At 38.5% G+C, this 19711-nt stretch overlaps 1 protein-coding gene across 3 annotated transcripts in view; it reads right to left on the reverse strand.

The window, feature by feature from the left end:
* Hr39 (Nuclear hormone receptor FTZ-F1 beta) overlaps positions 1–19711 on the reverse strand; it is a 331622-nt gene that overhangs the window by 59806 nt on the left and 252105 nt on the right. For all 3 annotated transcript variants that reach the window (XM_081764182.1, XM_081764183.1, XM_081764184.1), the window contains one exon: positions 15151–15717. In XM_081764182.1, the coding sequence (XP_081620308.1) occupies positions 15151–15478 (328 nt within the window). In that variant the 5' untranslated portion in view covers positions 15479–15717. The remainder of the gene's footprint in view (positions 1–15150; positions 15718–19711) is intronic.

Here is a 19711-nt window from a genome sequence, read left to right on the forward strand (position 1 = left end):
AAACGTCGTATTTAGTTGATGTGAAAGGCAAGTTTCGAAGTCTAAGAAGAAAGAATATAATGAGGGTGATCACAGGACAGATGAAAGATTAATGGCTGGAGTGGGGAAGGTCTGAAAGCGTCCACAAAACATGCTTTTGTTCTTCAGATTTGCTTTTTTCATTGTGTAATTTGCTGTTCTTATTTTCTTTCTTCCTTGAATTAGAAACATAACTAGCGATTCTTTAAAGAATACTATTTTTCAACGAACCCAAATCTTTTTCTTTCGACTTATTCAGTTATTTAAATATTCCTACAAAATTACAATGGAACCGATTACAAAATCTGATAAATAATCTTTCACTTGGTATCAATCGACAGTAGTGACATGTGGGAGAACACAATTCTGAACTACTTCGATGCTGGATCATGTGTGGAAATGAACAAGTTTGGTTTGTATTGCGTAATATTTCCTCAATACTGAAACCGGAAGTGATAAAAGGTTTCTATCATTTCCGGTTTTAGCAGAGAGATTAAGAGTAGAAACGGAACATATTATTGGGACGTTTAATTGATGGGACGTTGCAGAAAACCGCTTCCCGCTGTCTACTACCGTTTTCACTTTATAGTGATCAAATTAAAACCGGAAGTGGTTGATTTCTGCCGTTTCCGGTTTGAATATCATAGCCATCAACGAACTCAATTCCTAATTTTTGACCATCTACATCCTAACTACAATTGATGCTGATCCTTCAAGTAGATCTTGATATTTCTGTTTTCCCGGACAGACAGCCGCTAACGCTCTCGCCTTTGGTGCAAGCGGTCTCGGGTTCGATTCCCGGAGAAAAAGTGTAAAATGATTTTTTTCAGGTCAGCCATCCAGAACGAGGTTTTCCTCATTCACACCAAGCAAATGCCGGGATTGTACCTAACTTATAGGTCCCAGGCCGCTTCCTTCCTTCTCTTTCCCCGAATAGTGTGCTCGTCGAGGGACGTCATCCCTTATATGTGACGGACCCAGATGTAGAGACCTGCACGTGCCGGCTTCGACCCGGCCGACTCTATTATTTCTTTGGGCCGGGTCGGGCTTGGGCGGGCCGACACTGATTTCTCTTCAGGTCGGGCCGGGCTGGGGCCGATGAATTGCAATTCTTTAATAATTATTGACATTCGTTAAACGATAATTAGAATAAAGGCAAACGTTGAAGAAGTGTGCCCGTGAAAAATGTTACAAAATGAAACTTCGAAAATTGGGCCAAGAATTTTTAAAAAAACTTATCGGGCCGGGCCGGGCCTACATACATTCGGGCTGGATTGGGCTCGGGCCGAAAATTCGGCCCGTGCAGGTCTCTACCCAGACGTCGAAAACCCAGAAATCTTAAAAAAAAAAAAAAAAAAAAAAGACAAACAGGGTTAATCAATAAAGGAGCTTTGGTTGCTAAATCACATTCCTTTTTAAAAAGTAAAACAAAAAAATAAAGGGGCTTGAAAAAGGAGAATTCAATACTCTCTGCAAGAGCTCAGAGCTTACTCTAAAACAATTGGTTGGATGAAGCCCATTTTAGCATCGAAGCTATATGAAACTGATCTTACAGCTTAACGTGAAATTCAAATCACATGAGCTCCCAGTGGAAATTAAGTCCGGGTTTCCTGTACCGAAAGCATGTAAGCTAACAACCATACAGCCACACGAATTTTACTCTAGAATGGTCTGGGAACATCAGTGCCGCGGTACCACTTCGGTTGAGAACAACTGTTCTAACACAAAATGTGATGGTGGTAGAAATTTGGCATGCACAGATCTTTCCCTTCACTTTTTTGGTTTCTTTCTTTAAGCAATGTCTAGTAAGTATTTAGTGAACGGCACGTCCAGGTAAAACCGTGCCAACACCGAAGGTTATTTAGCGACACTAAAAACGTTGGAGCGATTACAGAATCCACGTGGTACTCATGTGAACGAGCCAGAGAACAAGAAAAGGCCGGCGGTACAAGTGTGAAGGTCGACATTTTCTTCTTTGCTTTTCTTTTTATTGTACCTAGCATGAGAACATTTTAACAAGTAAATGAAAACGTTAGTTTTGCTCCGTTATACCGTTTACTGTACTTATAGAAGCGTGGGAGCATTTCGGAAACGTTTCACCAACCCATTTGCTGTTTTCATGTTCAACTGCCGCTATGTCGTAGAAACGAAACTATTGAAACAGAGGAGAGGTTAAACGCACACTTCTACTATGAGGGCTCCCTTGTTCGATCCCGGGTCAGGTACACTTTTGATGAACAAGATCGTGGCCGTGACTCTTCTCGGGGTTATCCCGTATCCTACCACGTTCTTTTACAGCCATTATTCCTTTACTCTACGGCGGTGTTTCTCGAACTTCTCTAATTTTCTTTAGTCTACAGCAATGTTTCTTGAACTTTTCTCGTTTTCTTTAGTCTACAGCAACGTTTCTTGAACTTTTCTCGTTTTCTTTAGTCTACAGCAGTGTTTCTGGAACTTTTCTTGTTTTCTTTAGTCTACAGCAGTGTTTCTTGAACTTTCCTCGTTTTCTTTAGTCTACAGCAGTGTTTCTTGAACTTTCCTCGTTTTCTTCAGTATACAGTAGTTTCTTGAACATTTCTCATTTCCTTTAGGCTACAGCAGTGTTTCTTGAACATTTCTTATTTTCTTTAGTCTATAGCAGTGTTTCCTAAACTTTTCTAATTTCCTTTGGCCTACAACAGTGTTCCTTGAGATTTTGTCATTTCCTTTAACCTACAGCAGTGTTGTTTCTGGAATATTTCTCAACTGAGAACGACTTTCAATAGAATGTTCTACGGACCATGTTTCTTTCATATCTTTTGACAATATGTTAATTGTTATATCTTTTGAGAATGAGAATATGTACATTTGTATTTTCGAAGTGGTAATAACTAAAACTCCCTTAATTTTATTTTGATATTAATAGAATAACACACATTTTCTCTTAATAACTAAAGAGTATGAAGAATATTTTATGGAGCAGGTAGGTTAATACATTTCATTAATGTTAATCCTTAAGAGGAAAGTGAAAGGCGCTTGCTTATGTAATTTCCAAACTACGTTTGAGATTAACAACTATACTATGTGATACGAAACTGAGTTGAATTTTTTTTTCTGTGCTCTTTTGTGGACTAGTTTGGACTATTAATTTTTTGGACTAAATTTAAGAGGACCTCAACGGCAGACCACGAGGACCACAAGGCTGGCCTATATGATATGATTGTATCACTTTTAATTAATTAATAGTTGTTTACTGCAACCACACAAGTAATTCATTATACAATTTGAGTGACTGGAATTTTAGAGGAAGGCAATAAAATTACTATTTAAATCATGTAAAGCCTGTATAAAAAGTGCGTAAATTATTCGAGAACATGTTTTAATCAAGGACGTACTTTAAAAAAAAACATATTATACAGTTTTACACACCATTTTGGCTGCTAACTAACTATCTCGTATCCTTCCATTGTGGTGTAGTCAGTAAGACATCTACCGGGCGGGCCGAGTTCGACCTTTGATAGATACAATGCTTATTTCTTGTTTTACTCTAGTTTAAATTCGGTAGGGTAGTTACCCAATCACCGTAAAGTGGAGACTTAAGAAACTGGGAGGGTAAAGGCGACCAGAGCTATATATATGAGGTGCGTACCAAAAGTATGTGCCGTTTTGCATAATTTAAAAACTAATAAAGGTACATTAATATAATTACACCTGAACTAATTTTAGATTTTATGGCTGAACTGTGCATCAAGCTTGTAATGATGATGATTTTAATATATTCACCCATGAAAGAAATAAACTCACCTTTGTAATATATTTCTTTAATATATTTATATGTAAACGACACCACCTACATCACTTCCCCTAAGAATGTTGCTCATTCTAGATTTGTAACTTAAATTTAAAAAAAAAAACTAATCAAAGCAAACATTTATTATTACTAATCTATGTTCCAGTTTCAGTCTTCATCAGACACACATTAGATTTTCTGCTGATGATATACTACCGAAACTGGAACACAGATTAATAATAATAAATGTTTGCTTTGATTAGTTTATTTTTTAAAAAAAAATTAAGATATACTGTACAAGTGTCGAACTATGATTAGTAAAAGCGAAATTTTACTTTCACACAATCCATCGGCCTTCGTGGCCTGTACAGTCCGCAGCAAAAAACCTGTAACATAAGCATGTAAGTTTATTGTGAAACTACGCCTAACAGAGCAGGGAATCAACATAACGTCTAAGTGACACGAATTACGACAAGAGGAACCTTGACGTCCTCCCCTGCACATTTATTTTGGAACAAAAGACTTCGTCGTTTCACAATAAACTTACATGCTCATGTTGCAGTTTTTTTTTTCTGCGAACTGTACCAACTACAGGCCGTACTTTTCCTAAAATATTCATGACGTAGTTTAGGCCATAACCTGTATAACAATATTAACTAGAAATATCAGAGTTCTAGCTTCTCCTCCATGTTATCTGTAAGGACGTCCTGTTCATTACTTACTTTAGGACAATTAGGAATATTGTGTTACATAAAAAATGTGTATTTGTCAACTACATACAAATGGCTACTCAGTGAGAGAAAATAGCTTATCTGAGTATTCAGCACATTCTTGTTGCATGTCTAGAATACAAAAGACCTCAGAGGATGCTGATAGCACCTAATAATGTAAGTCAGGTATTGGAGAATCACGCTGATTTTAGTGTCCGTATTATTCAATTTATCATTGTGATTCAGACACGTGTTTGGCGTTTTCCGGGGTTTTCTTTTTAGATTTTCCCTCTTATGTATCACTATTATGGTATTTTTTAAAAATTTCTTTTCTTGTTGTACGTTTTCCATACGGTTATTTATTTATTCATTTTTTAAGTTTTAAGACCTCTATTTAAATTTTTTTATTCGAATCATTTTATTGTCTTGTTTAATCATATTATTTTGTCCAACTTTTTTTCTATTTACACGTTACGCAAGTGTCATTTTTTATTTCTTCTTCTTCTTCTTCTTCTTCTTCTTATTATTATTATTATTATTATTATTATTATTATTATTATTATTATTATTATTATTGATGAAGTTTAGTGTCTCTTTCTCCTACATGAGACGTGGATCTACTTTTTAAGGTGGAATCTGAACCAATGTAATGTATTCAATACTCTCCCACCGACAGGCCGGTAGCCAGCCCAGAAATGTAGGGGGGGCGGCTGAAGTTAGGGGGCCCGATCCAAAAATATTATTGTTTATCACCATATTATAGTTCATTTGCAAGCCTACCGTTAAAATTTTAGGGGGGCCCGCTCCCCCTTAGACCCCCCTGGAAACGGGCCTGCCCACTGAACCACGGATCACGCTCGCTAGCGGCTACAGCACACACAGAGAGGCCATTAATTTTTATGAGAGATGAATGCTTTGGAACTGAATGAGAAACGATCCTGAGGAAGGCCAAAGAAGTGGGAGAGATTGTATTAAGAACGATATGGTACAATGTGGTGTCACAGTGCATATGACACAAGATAGAAACAAGTGGAGGACAACGATCCGAAAAGTTGACCCCAGCTACCTGAGAGAGAGAGAGAGAGAGAGAGAGCTTAGAAGAAGGTATGTGGGACATTTAGGTTTATCGTGATGGAAGCATATAGCCACGCCGCTGCCTTCCCCATTAAACTCAAATCAATCAAGATAACTTATGATATGATAATGTTTGTTAACCCTTTTAAATTATGGCTTTTTTAAAGGTAAATTACAGACTTTGTCAGGCACCTGCAGCATCATCCCTATTTATCCTAGAATCATGGTTCGTATCTCATTCTCTTCAAAATAGATTTCCTACCATGTCCCTGAGGTGAGAAATTTTGAAGGAAACCGGGATTTTTTTCTATTTTTTTAAAAATTTTGAGCCCCTCTGGACCCCGTGTTAACTCACAGATCCCAAAATCAACTGAAAAATACTAAATGTGTGTACAAAATTCCAAACTTCTATCTTGAATAGTAAGGTCGGGAAAAATATTTACCAATGAGCTAAGAACATCCCCACAATGTCCCAAATGATCTGGATGTAATATAAAAATTTCCTGAAACATCTCAATTTACCCTAGATTCGCACATCATTCTCTTCAGAATATAACAGCCTTCCAAGCGGACCATTCACATGTCTCCATCATGTATCCAAGGCGGGAAAATCGCGAAAAAGAGGATTCATTATTAAAAATATCCTTTTTTTTTGCCCCTCTGGACCCTTAACAGAGAGATCTGAAAAATACTAAGGGGTGCAGTGAATGTGTGTGCAAAATTTCAATCTTCTAGGTAAGCCCACCAAAAAATAATAAAAATACGGATAACAAAAAATATTTTTTTTTTAAAGTTATGACATCATCACATCTTGTGTCTCGACGCAGAAAGGCGTGAAAGCATAAATAACGTGTTGTGTTCTTTAATGCCTCCAGGCTTGAAAAAAAATCGAAGTAAAAAGCTTTATTGATACTTTTTTAATCGAATAATGAAGATTATATCCTATCACCTAAAAATAGGAGATATAATTTAAAAGGGTTAAATCACATGCTTTTCATAGCAATACATAGTTGGGACACCCCATTATGTTGTCCACAGATCAATCATGATGTCAATGAGCATTATTTCCAGCGATAAAATAAAAACTACGAATGCACCTTTATTTCTCTACGTACTCGGTCATTCCCCATTCCTAGAATATGTTCCTTCTTATGTTCTATTATTATTCTTCCATTGCCTTCCTCTGCATATTTATTTTTTTTTCTTTTTTCTTCTTTCTTTCTGGCTCCCTCTGCCAGAACTCTCTCTCTCTCTGTATATGTGTGTGTATGGAAGCATAAAAATAACCAACATCCAATTCATGAATTTTTCAACGAATGACCTTGCTTTCAAGTTCATGGCGGCGAATTACCCCCAATGCGACCACCCACTCACTCACTCACTCACACACACAATAAAAGAAAGAGGAAAAAACATGGCAGGAAAAAAATTGTATAGGAGACATTCGACCTTTTTCTTCCTGTTTTGCATATTTCGAGACAGAATCCATTAATGCCGACATATTACATATTTTCTTTTCTTTTCTTTCCAAATCCTTCTGAAATCAATTTAAAAACTTTGAGAAACCATAAAAGAAACATAAGGCTACAGAGCAGTCAATTTCCATTTTACGAAGGTGAACTTTGCAGTTACCATATGCATCAGAAGAAAGAAAAATCCTTGAAGATTTCGAATTTTAAACACGAAGTTCTTGTATTAACCTTCACGATTTTGCACTACAGAAACGTGTGGTACTGGAAGTATTCTAAAGAGCAACACATTTATTCATTTTCACAACTAAGCAATTCTTTTCCGACTTCCCAATTTTGCTATGTATAAGTACTGTATAAAAAGCATATGTCAGATTATTGAGAATTTGGAGGTCAAAACTGAGAATAAATTTATTGTGATTTGAAAATAACAATAGGAAATCACATGTACAATATTTTATTCGATGATCTCATATTTTTCTGGCAATATCATCATTTCGTTGTCTGTGGTTTCTGGTCAAAAGATTATTACACGTGGTTTTCACAGGCCTCTTTTAAAGCTAACACTATCCAAGGAGTTCTGTAGAGATCCAAACAAACGATAATCTGACGGTTCCAGGTACGGGCTATGTGGTGAATGTATTAAAACCTCACAGCCAAGTTCTCTGAATTTCTTATCAATAGTTAAAGATGCATGTGGTCAGGAGTTGTCAACGTTGTTTTGTTGACCAGTTCCGGCCGTTTCTTTTGAATTGCTAGGTGTACTCACGTTAATTGTCGAGCGTATACGTCCAAATCTATCATTCTACCCCGGCGGCAACAGCTTGTGATATACGATTCTCTTCCAATTCCTCCAAACGCACAGCGTAACTATTCTTGGCGTCAGTATGGGCTTTGCCACGGACTGAGGAGCTTCTCGCTTCGACCACGATCTTTTTCGCACAATGTTGTCTTCGGTTATCCACTTTTCATTACTCGTGAACAACCGCTTTACAAATAGTCCCAGTTCGTTACGTTTCAGTAGAGATTCGCAGATAGGAATTCGACCAATCAGATCATGTGGGACCCAAACCACGAGCTGCTTCTTGTAGCCAACTTTCTCCAACAGTTTAACACTGTTTCGTGATGGATGTTTTAAGTAATCGGCAACGTCATAACTGCTTACATGCTGCTTTTGCTCGACTTTTGTCAAAATATCATTCACTGTGAGTGGACAACAAAATTTCCACAAAGAAAGTAACTGAACCTGTCTTCCGGCTGTTGCTTTTGATAATTTATCTTGCCCATAAACAACAGAAATTTCTTCATCAGCCTGGGCAGCATATGCGCCTTTATCGAAATAAAATTATAAAATGTGGCGCAGTTTTGCAGGAAGTTCACTCATCTTTACGGTACAATACTTTATGTCTGACTGTAACAATTTCAACATAGACTAAAATCAACTGTCAACTATCCAATCACGTTAAGCCTCACTAATATATTCTGACAAGCAACGGACATCCGAATCAAACCTAGTCCATTCGACAAACATAACAAAGATATGTTCATGGACATAAAATTAGGTGTCACGGACAACGGAGCCCTGAAGCCCATTAACCCTGTTAATATGAAGAAAATTGTAGACTCGCAGTGAAATAGCTATTGCATCAACATTGTTCATTGGAAAGTCATGGTTTATAATTCATTCTCTTCAGCATGAAACAAGCTTTCCAGAGGTCCTATGTATTGTGGCCCATAACGTACTTGAACAGGGAAAATTGGGAGAATGTCGGGAAAATTCCCTCGAAATAATCCCTCTCATCAACTTTGACCCTATCTGGAGTGGCCCCAGGCGCAAGCACACACTCCAAATGTATCTCGAAAAATACTATAGGGATAAGAAATGTGTGGACTAAGTTTTCTTTTGATAGAAAGAATAGGAATGAGGGGAAAGGTTGTATACCAATACGCTCTGTACATACAAACTCGAACCGTCTATCAAAACAAAACTTGGTACACACATTTGTCATCCCATATAGTATTTTTCGAGATGCGTTTGGATTGTGTGCTTTACCAGGGGCCACTCCAGAGGGATCCAAAGTTGATGGGAGGGATTTCTGGAGGGAATTTTCCCGATATTTTCCCCAATTTTCTATGTTCAAGTACGTTATGGGCCATAATACATAGGACATCTGGAAAGTTTGTTTCATGCTGAAGAGAAAGAACTATAAACAATGACTTTCCAATGAACAGTGTTGATGCAATAGCTATTTCACTGCGAGTCTACGATTTTCTTTATACTAACAGAATTAATGAGTCCCAGGGACTTATTCCGTTGTACATGGCACGTAATTTTATGTGCATGAACCAGTGGTGCCCACCCCCTCATGTCCATGTCGCACCCCCCTCAATTGTCTATCCGTAGGTGTTCTTCCATGAAAAAAATCTTTTCGATTAATTTTTACGCCCCTTCAAACATATTTATATAGATTTTTAACCACCCCAAATATTTCAATGACGCAGTTTGCGTCATAGGCCCCCTTTGTGGGCACCCCTGCATGAACATATCTTTATGATTATCGAATGACTAGGTTTGATTCGGATGTCCGGTGGATGACACGTTCCTGTCTGTTCCTAGTGACATTTGCGACATTAACGTCAAGCAAAATTGGTAACATAATGGTAAAATTTCTTTAATATGGATTCAGGATTCCAAAAATAATTCGAATGTACAAGGTAAGATTTTAAAAAAAGAACGGTGATTAATTTTATTAGAAACAATGAAATAAGTTTATATAGAATCTGTCTAATCTCCTTCAAAGTACTATCCTTGGCTAGCAATACTAGCGTTTATTATCCGCTTCGCTGCATTGAAATAAAAATTTTAAAATGCACAACTGCTTATGTCATGTATTTGATACCCGTGAAGTATGCTGTTTTTGTATGTATGTAGTGGCAACCAGACTTACGCGTTTTTGCACATGTTCGGGAACGTAGTGACGATGCTTCGATGTAGTGACAATCCTCTGACGCCGTTATAATATTACTATTGTGGGCTGAATTTTGATTTAAACGGCTCGGAAATGTCACTCTTCATCTCAGCGATCCCGAAAACTATGGATTCGACATTAATATAGGTCATTTTCGACCATTTTTTACTGCGATCGTCAAAGTGAAATGATAAAATCCACCCCACACCCAAACCACATTAAAAAAAAAAAAAAAAAAACATACTTCTGTCGATTTTTTCACCCACCGCCTTCGAACATAGATATGTCACCTAAGACATACCTGGAAGATCAAACATAATCCCCACCAGCATCGACGACCTTCTGACAACGTTCTGGAAGGCCATGAATTCCATCGCGGTAGAACTTAATGGGCCGTGAAGCGAAGAACGCAATCTGCACCTCTACTAGGGATTTAAACTGGCGTCCTCTAAGGTGATTGTCCAAGAAAAGATATAGATGATAATCGGACGGTGCAATGTCCGGGGAATATGGCGGATGCAACAGTGTTTCCAATCCAAGGCGTAGAATGATGTACCGGGTCATCCTAGAAACTGAGCTTAGCGTTGTCCTGTAACAGGAGGATCCCTTTGTGATTCAGACGTGCTGACTCCAGAGTTTTGAGTTTTTCTTGAACATGGCTCAACTGCTGACAGTACACAGTTGCATTGATGCTCTGACCAACTGGTAGCAGTTCCCCATGCACGATGCCGCGAGCAGTCAAACAAACACACAGGAGGACTTAATTCTGGTTTCGGCTGTTTTGGAACTTGTTCATGGGATGCTAACCAATGATGACGGCGCCGTGGAGCTTCGTACAGGACCTACTTCTCATCACATGTCAACACCCTGTCCAGAAATAGCTCCTTCCTCAGACGAGACAGCAAAGAAAAAGATGTCTGCTCGCGTTGTCTTGTGCCCCGGGATCAAATCATGTGGGACCCATCGACCCAACTTGTAGTGCTTCCCAAGTTATTGGAGGTGCTGCCAAATGTGTGTGTGTGTGTGTGTTTTTTTTCCACTCACACTGAATTGTGAGTCCAGGTTCCTCACATTGTCTGGCCATTGTTCATTTCAATTGTTGCCTGATCTTCATTTTGTACATGTGTTGGTCTTCCGGCGAGTGTTTCGTCACCGTTCTTAAACTTATTAAACCACGACTGCACTGTTCGCATAATCACGACATCCTCACCAAAGGCCTAGCATTATCTTCCGGCCCGCTGCAGCGGCGTTTGACCCCAGTTTGAACTCGTACAGCATACACGCCCTTATGACTTTGTGGAGGTTCTATGTTCACTCTGTTCTTACGCAAGTTCACGGTGTAACTGAACTGCCACAACCAACCAATACCAACAACTGACCGCCTTATCTCCAGCGCCGGATTTAGCATTTTGGCGCCCCTAGGCCCAATAATTTTTTCCGCCCCCTAGTCTGGTTAAAGTTACTTTCCTAAAAACCTTTATTATAAAATTATATCAGGCCTATATGTTAATTGCTTAAGCACCACTCCACGATGCAATTTTATCTTTAACTTTACCAACAATTATTTGTTCCAATGAACTTCAAAATCAGAATGCTTTATTAGCCTGATTTTTTAAAATCAATTCAAAAAGTATGTTAAATTATGGCTATTTATTTTTATTTCTAGATATTTTTTTATTTTTTTCTCTCGGCCTTGCGCCCTCTGGGAGCTTGCGCCCATAGGCCCGGGCCTATTGGGAAATCCGGCCCTGCTTATCTCCATTCTCATTCAACTCACAGTGTGAGAGTCAATTGAACACAGACCTCCACAAAAAGCGGCAGAACTTTCTTGGTTACCTTTATATGTTGAAAATTTGATCCAGATCGGTCGGGTGGTTCTAGATGCACAAAGTCACAAACATAGTCACTCGCATTTCATGTATACAGTATACCTATCATATATATAAGATAGGTATATACACGAAATGCGAGTTCGTATTACTGTGGAGTTCCCTGTACTCGTAGCGTAGCAACATCAGCCACTGTTTGAATTCTTTTCTTTTTCCCCATTCTGTAATGTTACTTCAATATGCGTTCATTGACATGTTTTATTCAATCTGCCTGAAAAGCATGAGTACTTTCTTCCCAATAAAATCTCTCGAGGGTTTACATAACAATTTCCCCTGCTTTTTTTTTTCTTTTTTTCCAAAATATAATTTTCCACGTGAGCATTCCCATTGATCTAGTATGCACACGATAAAAGCTGAAACTGACCAATTGTATTTAAATTGCATGTTTCATGGAGAGGAGATCTACGGAAGAAGAGAAGGGTGGGTGGGACGGGGGAGGAGATTTTCCATTGACTGTGATCACGTCCTTCGCAAGAGCCTCCTCCACACGTTCTAAGCCTCCAGCAATTCACGATAATCCGCTTTACCTAAATATCCGCGTTAGGCTTTTTTTTTTCTATCCACTCTTAACGGATGATTAGGAGAAAACTTTCGCTTATTCTACACACACACACACATATATATATACTTGATTTTATATATATATACATACATATTCCTATCAATAAATGAATTTCATACGGATACGTGCAAGGCCTTTTTAACATCCACAAGAAAAAGTATGGTCATTTTGTTGTATTATAAAGACCACAAAAATGCGCTTCAGCTTCAAAATGACACAACCTCAAATATATAAATATCTGATTTCTTGGAATATGTATATAAAACGGCAGGATGTGATATCCGGGAGACAGGCTAACGACATCCGACTCACCCGTTCCCTGAGAAATGTTTTATTATTACAAAGATCACATTGCAGCATCGTCATTTAACGTTCTGTCATCACTGCGAAATAATGTGTTACAAATTTACCAGGTTCCACACATTATGATGACCTGTTAAACCAGTGTTGGTTAAAGTTTTTACAAATTGGGACCACTTTTATAAGTCAAAATCTTCTCTGGAATATTTTTCTGCACACCAGTATACTTATACAGATTAGCGCAGAGCCCACTTCCATATTTAAAGATTGAATAATGCGCACGCGCAGACACGGTTGTGGGTGACGAATTGGATGCTATAACAGCTGCCATCGACATTGTTGAAGAGTTAAACAATGTGTTTTATGTTTTCGAACGAAACGAACTGAAGTGCAGTGGTTGTACAGATATTTCATTGTTAACTGATATTGCTCCAAAGGTCCACTATAACTAAAATGGCATCGATTCTTATGAAATGGCATTCTATCCACTTTCCATCCTCCAGTTGTAGACCATTCCAAGCTATCGTGCCTGCCCAATATTCAACTTTGAAGTGTGTCTGTCGACTCCGCGCAACATGGGAGGCTCCCATCGTCCTACAGTAGAGCGAAGCCGACTATTACTAGTGTCACATTTGTATAATGTTTACCTTATTACAAAGAATCTGAACTGCATAACGTAATATGCAATTTAAGTGATCCCCCTCCCCTTGTTTTTGGTCTAATGTTGAATCTCAGACGACCATAACGGATACTTCGATGACCACCTATGCTCTGCGGATCATAGTTTGAGAAACGCTCTGTTAAACTATTCCTTTTGATGTTAGGGTGATTGTTTTTCATTGGTTGTAATATTCTCAATCCCATTCTGGAACGAGCGACGATAGATATGGTACTCGTGGTGATATGAAATTCTTTATTTCAACGAGGTTACACGTTCCATGGCCTCTACATCTCGGAAAAAGTTATTTTTGGATATCTGTTTTGGTGAATGTACACTGGAGGTGGAGGTTATATAATTCAAAGTACACAGATCAAATTTTAAACTTAAGTTACTGAGCTGGTTTATCTAAAGGTTGGTTTCTTTTTGAACGATAGAATCAGGGCCCTCGCACCAGAGGTAAGCGACCAACCGCTAAGTCACCGTGCTATTACTATAAATTGATGTATATATTGTTAACATATCGCACTTCCCATCATCGTTGCAGCTAATTCTCTACTCCTACTCAAGTAGCTCCCTAATTATCCTCACAATACTAGATGAACGCTGCTCAGCTGGCTTTTACTAGTGATCATTAATTCGTTAGACACCACAACGATCTCACGGGAAACAATACACCACCACAGCTACGGCGTTGATAGAAAAAAGCATTTTCCAAGTCTTTTTCTTATAACACAGAATTCGATGGGTACACTTTGTGATGTCATACCTGTTGTAATGTTTTGGTGCAGGGATTTGAGTTGTAATTTTACCGTCAAATAAAAGATCTTGAAGAAAAAATTAGTTGAAGACCCTCAGTTATCATGTCAAGTAACAATCGCCACGTTATCAATGATCTCCAAGACATTTACCAAAGTAACAATCGCCACGTTATCAATGATCTCCAAGACATTTACCAAAGTAACAATCGCCACGTTATCCATGATCTCCAAGACATTTACCAAAGTAACAATCGCCACGTTATCAATGATCTCCAAGACATTTACCAAAGTAACAATCGCCACGTTATCAATGATCTCCAAGACATTTACCAAAGTAACAATCGCCACGTTATCCATGATCTCCAAGACATTTACCAAAGTAACAATCGCCACGTTATCAATGATTTCCAAGACATTTACCACTTTATTACGTATAACACTATCTTTCTAAGTACGAGTATAAAAGCCATGCTCAAAACATTTCTATCTACCTTCAGAACAGAAATACAGCAATTTTCACTGAAACTAAACTTGAACTGATTTTCCTCACCTGAAAATTTGGTCTGTCCCTTCTTAGTGTTTATCAAAACTGAATCTAAGTTGTTGGTAAGTAGTGGACATGATCAATCACCACTCTTTATTTATTTCTTTATTATTTAAACTAGTATCAAAGCTCGCACATCAGCAATTGTAAGTGTTACTACTTAAAGTCATTCATCACAGTTAAAAATGAGCCAAAGATGTGACAACATTGCTGGACCACACATTTCTACATAACCATTCTCCATTTTCGTTGGATTGCACATGAGGTGCAACCCAACGAAAAGTAGAGAACGGCTATCAAGAAAATGCAAGAACTCTAACACTGTCTTAATTATTTCTGTAATTATGTTGTTTTTTTTTTTTTAAATAGGAATTCATGAAGATTTTCTCTTAAATGAATCAAATAATAATAAATGTAGGGTACTCACCGTCGTCAACCGGCGTCGGCGGGACTGCAGGTTTCCTTTCGTGGTTGACTATTCCTGGTTGCTGGGAAGACGTAGGCGATACAACAACGTCCTTGTTGGGGTCAATCACAGGCGAGGAGGGACTGGGGAGCTTTAAGCCCCCCTTGTGGCACAGGGCCGGGGAATGTTGATAATGGGCGGTGGGCCCCCCTCCCACCCAAGTACCCGCGGAAGGGGGGTTGGTGTCCATAGTCTCGTTCATGATATGTGCGTCGGCGTCGTCTGCAGAGGAGACATTCAGCAACAGGGGATCACCTCCTCCGAACTGGTTGAGATGGCCGTCAATCATCTACTATCACTGCGAGGAGTCAATACTGTGAATGTGTTATATGGGTGAGCACTATGGGCACTGTAGTTCATAATGTTTGTCCGCGTGCTGCAGGGGCAGGGCGACGAGCCATGGCTCGTGGGGTCACCCTCAGCGCCAGGCATGGGGAAGAGACGGCATTACAGGGCGGGGAGTGGCACTCAAACGGGCCCGGGCTTCACCACCGGCCGTTCATCTCAGCTCCCCGCCGACAAGGCACACTGCAAAGATAAACAGAAAACAATATCATAAGCATATAGTACAATACAATCAAGTTAAAAGAAGCATACAACAAAACGTACTTAAAATATCTAGTAGTTAATGGCATATTTTATTGATATTCGCATACAGAATTAGCACAGGTTTCATAATTCATTAAGCTCTTCGCTACACTCATTAACAGTTTTTCAGATATTTTTGCAAATAATAATATAACCGATTTAATTACTTGTATAGGCTTAAAAGTCACATTACCTTTTGTCAATAATGAGATAATCCCACTGGAAGTGCCTGCGTCGTGACAAAATACAGAAGTTATATTAATCACACGCTATATATACTGTAAGTATTCTATTACAATAGTACCATACAATTCATTATTGTCAGCACGTCTTCGAGGAGAACAAGTCTAAAGAGTTTGTTTTCGTCCCTACAATACCGAGGTTATGAGGAACAATACTATAGTGCTGCCAAAATGTATTGATCCGTGCCAAAATGCAAACTAAAGCTCACACCCTCGACATACCCACGCGTTGAGTCAATAAGAGTTCAGCTGTTGCTAAGCGACAGCATGGATGATGAAACAGAGTGGAATTCCTTCAGCCGAGAGCAGCGCTTGGAACAAGATTAGATATCAAGTCAATGTGGTATATCTATAACGTAGACTCTGAATCACGACCGGGAATTGAATCCGGTGCAGCTGGTAGGTGCACACAGCATATATAAAAATCAACTCTCATAGCATAGGTCGTTCCCCAGCACCCTATGTCGTCTACATGAGAGGAAGATTACACAACCATGGCACCGGTCCCAGCAATAAACTCTTTATTTTAACGTCTTACGATTATGTTATGCAAGCTTCGAGAGCTTACGATTATGTTAGCTTCAGACGTATCGTTACTGAACTTCAATGATTATCAAAGAAATGGTACAATGAGCGTGTTCGACTAAACAGGAGAATCTCAAGTAAACCCACGGACATGGTGCTGTCCCACAAACAAATACAGCCTACAATTGAAACAAGGAAACTCTTTGCTCCAGAGATATCATTGAGTCAACTATAGTGATCGCGATGGGTCGTGAAACTTGACCTAGATTCCACCATCCAACAGAATGCGAGGTTGTGTCCTGGTCGTCAATCCTCACCCATAAAATCTTGCCACTACCGTCTCTCGCGCTATACCGAGAACATCTCCTGAGGGTGCAGTATTGTCGGACTGCCGCTATGTTTCGTTTTGTTGTTATTGTTGTGATCGTTACTTTATAATGTTGCTATTAGTATTGGTACAATTTAATTCGAATAATTATTAGTGTATGTATTATAGTTCTTTAAGTGCTTTTTTTTTCTCGCTCGGCTGTTTAAAGTTTGGCAACATTGTTGGTAAACTTCTGCTGTTCACTCTTTCTCAACTGTGCGCTCGGAAGGCAGCTCCACGAATCGGACCGAATTCTTCCGATGCATCACATGTGAGGAAACCAGTTCTATGATTTGTGTAGAGCCTAGGCTTCACGAATCATCGATGCCACTATAGTTTCTGAGATCAGTTATGAGATGACTATTCTCCATTCAAACGGACAACCTAAGGATTTTTTATTTTTTTAAGGTAAATTTTGGGGACGCGAAAGAGTCTGCAAATATGAGTTCTTAACGTTATGAAGTATTTATAAATTAAGAATGAACTATCTTAATATAATGAAGATAAGAAAATATAACACAACAGAAAAAAGACAATCGATGTGGAAATCATTAATATGAAGAATCTACATCAATTTTTGAAACCAAGTAATTATATTTAAATATTAAACTTATTACTCTATTCTTGGAGTTCACCGTTACACAAACCGTGGAATACTGGTAAGATGGCACCCGATTCCCATATATACTCAAAATGAAAAAGAAAAATCTCTACATATGTTTTATTCACACGTTTATTATCCATCTCCAGCAGGAAACTTATAAAGAATTGCTTTGAAGAAAAATCACAATCTCATGAATTTATTCCACCTCCACCAATTTTGACAAATGACGACCGATGGGATCCAGTGCTCTGAATGCAAATAATGGTGACGCGAACCAAGCCAAGGTCTCATTCTAAATACAGAACAAATACAACATGACAAAGTTGTTCTTCACAGTGAGAGAGTAGAATATACCTGCAGACAAGATAGAGACGACGAAGAGTGGTGAATGAAATGTATTTGAAAATCTGATTTGCAACTGTCTCGGCAAGAGATGGCCTAAGTGGAAAGGATGTATGACAATATTACAAAACACAGCTCAAAACTCTTATCAGATCTTATGAACAGAAAATTCTATCTGACAGACTCATTAGATCCAAGCCGACCTTGACGGATCCTTCGACTACAATCGGATAACAATGCAAATAGTTTCTTCTTTTTTAAAAAAAAGAATTCCCCACCCACTGTCCGACTATCCTTCACTTTCCTTAGTATTGTTTTCTCCATCAACTTAACAACCAGAATGACTATGTTATTGGAGACGTTCCTGGGTAAGGCCAGAGACGCTAAGGAGAAATCAATGAAAGAACTGTCCATAATGAGATTAAGGTCTTCTGTTTATAATTACTTACAATAACATTCTTTTCTCCGATATACACGTAACAATCCATCATTGGCTCCAATCGCCTCAGCCAATTTTCTCCATTCTACTCCATATTCACAATTCAGAAGCATCTCGAAGCGTTTTTCATCGCTTTGTTCTAATATCAACATTTGTGTTCTGTATACAGGGTGTTACAAAAATATGTCACACAACATTTTGTAAACAGATTCCTTACATCAAAATAAGAAAAGAAGTTCATACAGACCTGTGCTAAAAAGTGGATAGTTTTGGAGTTATAGGGTACCGAAAACGTGAAACAAGTGAAGTTTACTTAAAAGTTCATAGCTCCACTACTATGGGCCCTATCGAAGTCGGGTTAAGACATCACTGAAGAACTGATATGTCAACTATCCAAATATCCATGTTTAAGAATGCTCCAGTGCCTGCAAACCAGTTTTTAGAGAGGTAGGTGGAGAGTGATTAAGAGTCTTCATCCCTGCGAAATTAAAATACCGCTAATTTTACAGTAATTATGTGATATCTTCAAATAGATAAAATATAATCGAAATGTGGAACAAGAGCGCCCTAAACAATATTATTTTACATGAGATACCGTTATCACGACTCACTTATCTGCTTTCGATTTCGAGCCATTTTGAAAATCGGCATTTATTTTCGCGTTTCTAAACAGCTGAAAACGGAAAGCCACTAGGTGACTTGTGATAACGGTACCTTAAGCAAAATAATATTGTCTAGGGCGCTCTTGTTTCATATTTTAATTATCTTTTATCTATTTGAAGATATCACAAAATTACTGTAAAATTAGCGGTATTTTAATTTCGCCGGGATGAAGACTCTTAAGTAGTGCCAAACAGCCTCTCTAAAAATGATTGTGAAAGTACCGAAGATTCTGAAAGATGGATATTTGGATAATCCACACACTAGTTCTTCCGTGATATACTACGATCACTCCTACAGTAGTGGAACTATGGACTTTTAAAGGTAATTTTTTCACGTTTTCGGCATCCTGTAAGTACGAAACTATGCACTTCCGATCACAGGTCCATTGGACTTCTTTTTTTTATTTTGATGTGAGGAACCTATTTGCGTGACAAACTTTTGTAACACCCTGTAGTACCCTCCACACACATCTGATGGGTCTTTTCTTCACTGTTGCCAGTATAAAGTAGTTTTAGCACTTGAAATTATCTTAATAAAATATCTACAGCATTCAGCTCTAGTGCTCTTTAGCTTACAGTAACACTGTTCCTCTCATCAACATCTCCAATCAACCATTAACCAAGAAATGACGTTGAGTGACCAGGTACTCAAGCTTGGAAGTTGAAACTCTTACCTTCCCAAATCAGGTAACAAACCTCAGATAACATCCAAACTGGCAATATGGTCTTTGTCACGGCTTGAGGCACTCATTT

Source organism: Thermobia domestica, chromosome 7 (assembly GCF_964235325.1).
Source record: "Thermobia domestica chromosome 7, izTheDome1.hap1.1, whole genome shotgun sequence".
NCBI lineage: Eukaryota > Metazoa > Arthropoda > Insecta > Zygentoma > Lepismatidae > Thermobia > Thermobia domestica.